Source organism: Coptis chinensis, chromosome 4 (assembly GCF_015680905.1).
Source record: "Coptis chinensis isolate HL-2020 chromosome 4, ASM1568090v1, whole genome shotgun sequence".
Taxonomy (NCBI): domain Eukaryota; kingdom Viridiplantae; phylum Streptophyta; class Magnoliopsida; order Ranunculales; family Ranunculaceae; genus Coptis; species Coptis chinensis.
This window is the reverse complement of record NC_141459.1, coordinates 58,744,363-58,749,541: the sequence shown is the minus strand read 5'-3', so window position 1 is coordinate 58,749,541 and position 5,179 is coordinate 58,744,363. Positions and strand designations below refer to the sequence as shown.

The following is a 5,179-nucleotide window of genomic DNA, read 5'->3' as shown; positions in this document are numbered from 1 at the left end:
TCCTCGCATACCAAGTCATGTAGTTTTGATGACACTCCCATGGATAAGACGAAATAGGTCCTCGGTTGCAGAGTTGAATCACGTGGTTCTGCCATGACTCCCAGTAAAGTGGCACAATATTGGTCCAGCTCACCTCATACCCGCGTCCTGCCACAGTTCTTGTTCTCCAATTTGGCATTGGAGGATCTTTAGGTACAAGTTGCACGCGACCCAACCGACGCCACCACTTGCGCACAGCCAGTAAAGCTCGACAATGTTGAAAAACATAACAATCCCTCAAAAAATGCAATGTCATCGATCGGGTTTGTATCTCGATATTTTTGTAGGGATGCCAAACAACCTGAAACAAAATCAAATGTGTCATTAACAACTCTAATGATCAATTACTAAAAAATAAATATAAAGAAACTTAAATACCAAATTGTCATTGAATTTAATACTTACATTGAACTCATTCAAATTATCAATTATCGCTCGATAAAACTGCAATGCATACGCTATTCGTAATAGTGTGGAGCGGGATGTGTCTGTGAGCACGCGGCTGAGATGAGATATAGTTGAATTTGGGATTTCATGAATACCGAAAAATACTCATAGATCCATACCTAGATATACACAAATAGTTAACATATTGATAGAGTAATAAAATTAACATTAAAAAAAATAAACTCTAAAATACTCAAGTTTTACCTAGAAGAGTCATATAGCACGTAACCCCTTTCACCTTCGCACATGTGGCGGCCGAGACCTCTATATAAAAAATGCCAAAATTGCCGCACCCCATGCATACTCTTTTATCTCATCTGAATTTCAACAACGGCCTCGGATAACATATAGGCACTCCAAATCCGGACTTGTCGATAAAAAGCGCACATCCAAAGAAAAAATGAAATAAAAGCTCTAACGGTCCGTTGAACATCCCGAAAACTTCGAGGCCTTCTCTACCACATTCCCAAAGAAATCACATATAGGGGCTATCATGAATCTTGTTCGCAAAAATGCTTCCTGGATGAATTCTAGCCTTACTTTTGAAGTGAACTTGCTAGCTTCCATCTCCATACTAATCAAATCAATAGGGGAGCCCCACCAAGATGTAAAGAGATTTATCGATTGTTGTAAGTTCAAATTTCATCGTCCCCTTGCACCTTTCTTCCTCTAATGTGACTCCACAGATTTGGACAACATCGTCCAAAGTCACAGTCATCTACCCAACTGGCATATGGAAGGTGTTGGTCTCCGGATGCCATCTCTCCACAAACGCAGAGATCAATGGTGGATCCATATGCTCGTGATAACCTTCCACGAGATCAAACAACCCAGTCCTTCTCAACTGCACGGCAAATCTCGGAGACCTTTCACATTCATTTTTGAAATTCCATTGGGATAACTTTGCTAAGTGTGAAACACACTTCAACGCTTCGCGATCCTCCTGAAACAACCGAGCACGCATTAGATATATATGAACAGAAACAAAAGATTTTGTAAAAGAAAATCAAAGTACACAAGAAAAACAAAATATTACCCTTCTCTCCCAAACATCGCGAGCGACATGCACCGCATAGTCATACAACAACTCTGACTCATACGGGCCTCCCCCATACACACCTCTTTGAAACTCCAAATCATCATTGGATTTTCTTACGAAATCCAATACCGGAGGTGCTTCTTCCACTGGTGGTACGTCTTCTACCACATATTCTTCAACATCATCATCCTGCTCATCCTCCTCCTCACTCTCCTCCTCACTCTCCTCCTCACTCTCACTCTCCTCTTCTACTATACTCTTCCCTTTGTCTAAACCTACATCTAAACCTACATTAGTATCACTATCTACACTATCTACACTATCTTCACTAAACGAATCAACCTCAGAAACCTCTTTTTCCAAATGGTCCCCTCTACGCGCTGATGCCGTTAAGCCGTCTGCCCTATGTCTTTTTCTTCCAACTGCATCACCGCTAGAGGAACCGCCACCAAACAATTTCTTAACACCCTTGAATGTAGTTTTTGCTACATTCTTCACATTCTTTGATCGAGGACCCATCGCTACAAAGAAAAATAAAATAAGTATTAGTAAACCATTTTTAAATAAACAATGTACAAAGAAAACCACTAGAAAAAAGAGATCATCCCAAATTAAAAAACTAATATACTTATAAGCTTGCTATGATAACTCCAAGTATATATGAAGAAATAGAATGAGTTACACTATCCAAATTCTATCGAATTTTTGGGCAGAGTTTCCTTTGTTTAGTCAACATTTCAGATATGCTTAAACTGTCGTATAACCTGAAATCAATAATGACATCCTTCCAACAACCATATGTACATAACACCCTATAAAATATTCAACCCACAATACAATTTCTGTCCCTCGTCAAGCATAGGGAAACCACCCAAAAACCACCTTGATTGTACATTCAAGAATTTGATAACCAAAGAAAAAGCTTCTCACCTATAATGCTTTACCGCTTCAGTTTTGTTCCCCTCAGATCCGGACCTTAAGCAAGTACTGTAAAAGCTGCATGTAATCAAGGTTATTACTCATTAGTCAAGACTCAAGAACATAAGCAATATAAAAGGTGAGTAAATGAATGTACGAGACACTAATCATAAAATGGTAAAAGTATCTTCTCTTATAACATCAAGCCCTAAAGGAAAATACTAGGTATGAAAGATGAGCACTATGAAAGTTTAGCAACAAGATGTAAAGCAACTCATTTTTTAATTTTCAAACGGGGCTCTAAATCACATGTTTGGGGGTATCACCATGCTACCCCCTCTAAGGGGTAGCATCGCTAGTATTTCTCTAAGCGTATTATTACTAAAATGGAGAACTTTATAGAATGTAAAATAATATCTAACAAAAGTAGCTTCAAGTCTTCAGCTTATGCAATATGACTCCTCGTGTCATTTACTCGATCATACTATAGACCAACTTAATAGCATCCTAGATAGTAAAACAACAACCCCAAGTCCAGATGATACCCAAACATGGCTAAGCACTGCGATCACTCATCAAACTACATGTTTAGATGGTCTTCAAACTCACAAGTTTTTTAAAGAAAAAGAACTTATTCACGCTACTTTACAAAGCAATATTCAACATGTTAGTAACTCACTAGTCATACACAAATCAATAGTTTCAAATAAGACGTTGAAAGTCAAGATCTTGCGGGCGGAGACTATTGTCGGATGATTTTCCGACTTGGGTATCAACCGGAGAACGAAAAGCTTCTAGAATCTTCTATTAAGGACATTGAGGTCAATGTTGTAGTTGCTATGGATGGAATAGGTACACATAGGACCATTAGTGAAGCACTTGCATTTGCTTCTTTGGTAGGGGCGGTGGCGGAAACGATAATTCACGAATCTTTGGGACTTATAATGAAAACAATATTATGGTTTCTGCCAAGCAGAGTAACGTAATGTTGGTTGGAGATGGAAAGGGCATAACAATTATTACAGGTTCTAAAAGTCTGGGTGGTGGTTCCACTACCACCGATCTCGATCGCATCTTTTGGTAAGGAACTAGTACATAAAACTTTATCTAGCTACTGAAAACTCTAAAGCAAATTTCATGGTGATATAACTTTAGGCTATTCTTTATGTGACAAGTTAATATTCTGAAGACTAGCTAATCCTATCTTATCAATGAAAGAATCTATCTAAGACATCAAATTAGCTGGTCTTAACTTATTCAATGGTATTTTTTAAACAAACCACACATCCATGTCAGTGACATCTGTTTAAAATAACCATTGAATAAGTTAAAGTTAAAGGTATGAATGTACATCCGTACATAAATATATCTTTAATTACCAAAAAAAAATAAACATATAGTATATGTGAACGTTTCATTATAGGCATCCCATTCGATCTATAGGTAACATCAACACCGAACCAGATCATCTAACGTTTGACTTTCTTACATAAGGTCGTACAGGTCATACAAACACATGCTTGTATAATACTGCAATAATTCTTTTATTTTTATTTGTAATTTTTTTTCTTTCAATCTCTTCTGCAATGGCATGCTCGGAGCTCAAAAGCAGATGTTGTTTGCCCAATACCTACACCAAACTTTCTCTTAAACGGACGGTCCATCGGAAACTTATTTAGTGTATTTGATTATTAGCTTATATAGTGTCGTTCGTTAAACAAATTAATAAGACTGTAAACTAAAAGGTTTTGAGACTACACTGTGTAAGCTTATGAAGATATTATATAAGTTTTCGACGAACATGTCCATTTAAGAGAAAGCTTGATACCTACACTATAATATAAACACATATTACAATATAAAGATTCTCAAATACTAGAACTACTATATATTTTTTTTTATGTCAACTGACTAAGGAATGAGCAGCATTTTTGTTGCCCATCCCACATGACATGATATGAATGGGCTTATAACTAATAAACACCAAAATTCAACAGTATCCAATTATAATATGGATTCATAGGCGGACAGTGGATTGAACTCACAAGTTAGATAAAGTACCATATCATAAAGGAGAAAAGCGGGCTGTTAAAACCGGTCGCTCTTGTATATGATCAAATATACATGTTTACTGTATTTGTTTTTACAATATTGTTTTGGTTTAGTATTAATTTTCCACATTGTTAACTAGCTTATTGTGTATATGTTCTACTTAGGTGTCTTTGGCGGTGATGGCTTTATTGCTTTCGAGACATATCCTTTGTCAATACCGCCGGTCCATCTAAGGGTCAAGCGATCGCTCTTGTAGTCACTGCAGATAAATCTGTGTTTTATCGATGTTCCATTATTGGTTACCAAGACACTTTGTACACCCTCTCGAATCGACAATTTTACAGAGAGACTGATATCTATGGAACTAAAACCTAGTACACTTTAGTTCACTTTAGTTCACACAATCGACACTTAGTACACTTTGTACCCTTAAAAAAAAATCTTTTGTTGTTCACTTTCAATGCATTGATTCTCTTTTTCAGTTTCTCTCGAAGAAAATATATAGGAAATTCGAGCTCATTTTCTCATACTATATAAAGATGAACAAGACAAACATCACATTCCCATAACTCATCAAATTAAAGTTTTGTCAGCTGTTCTCACTTTTTCATTTTCTTAATCAAGATGACCATGCACACATTAGGAAAGTTCTTTGTGTTCCGCGAGTGGAGGACACGATGATAA

General features: G+C 36.8%; 1 protein-coding gene across 1 annotated transcript; it reads right to left on the bottom strand.

The window, feature by feature from the left end:
• Positions 1-1,165: 1,165 nt before the first annotated feature.
• LOC147504191 (uncharacterized) lies at positions 1,166-2,489 on the bottom strand. The gene is made up of 3 exons (XM_086604035.1): positions 2,456-2,489; positions 1,523-2,046; positions 1,166-1,429 (listed from the first exon to the last, which is right to left on the bottom strand). Exons 2-3 carry the CDS (start codon positions 2,042-2,044, stop codon positions 1,205-1,207), a joined length of 747 nt encoding a protein of 248 aa, XP_086460161.1. The 5' UTR covers positions 2,045-2,046; positions 2,456-2,489; the 3' UTR covers positions 1,166-1,204.
• Between the last annotated feature and the right edge of the window lie 2,690 nt (positions 2,490-5,179).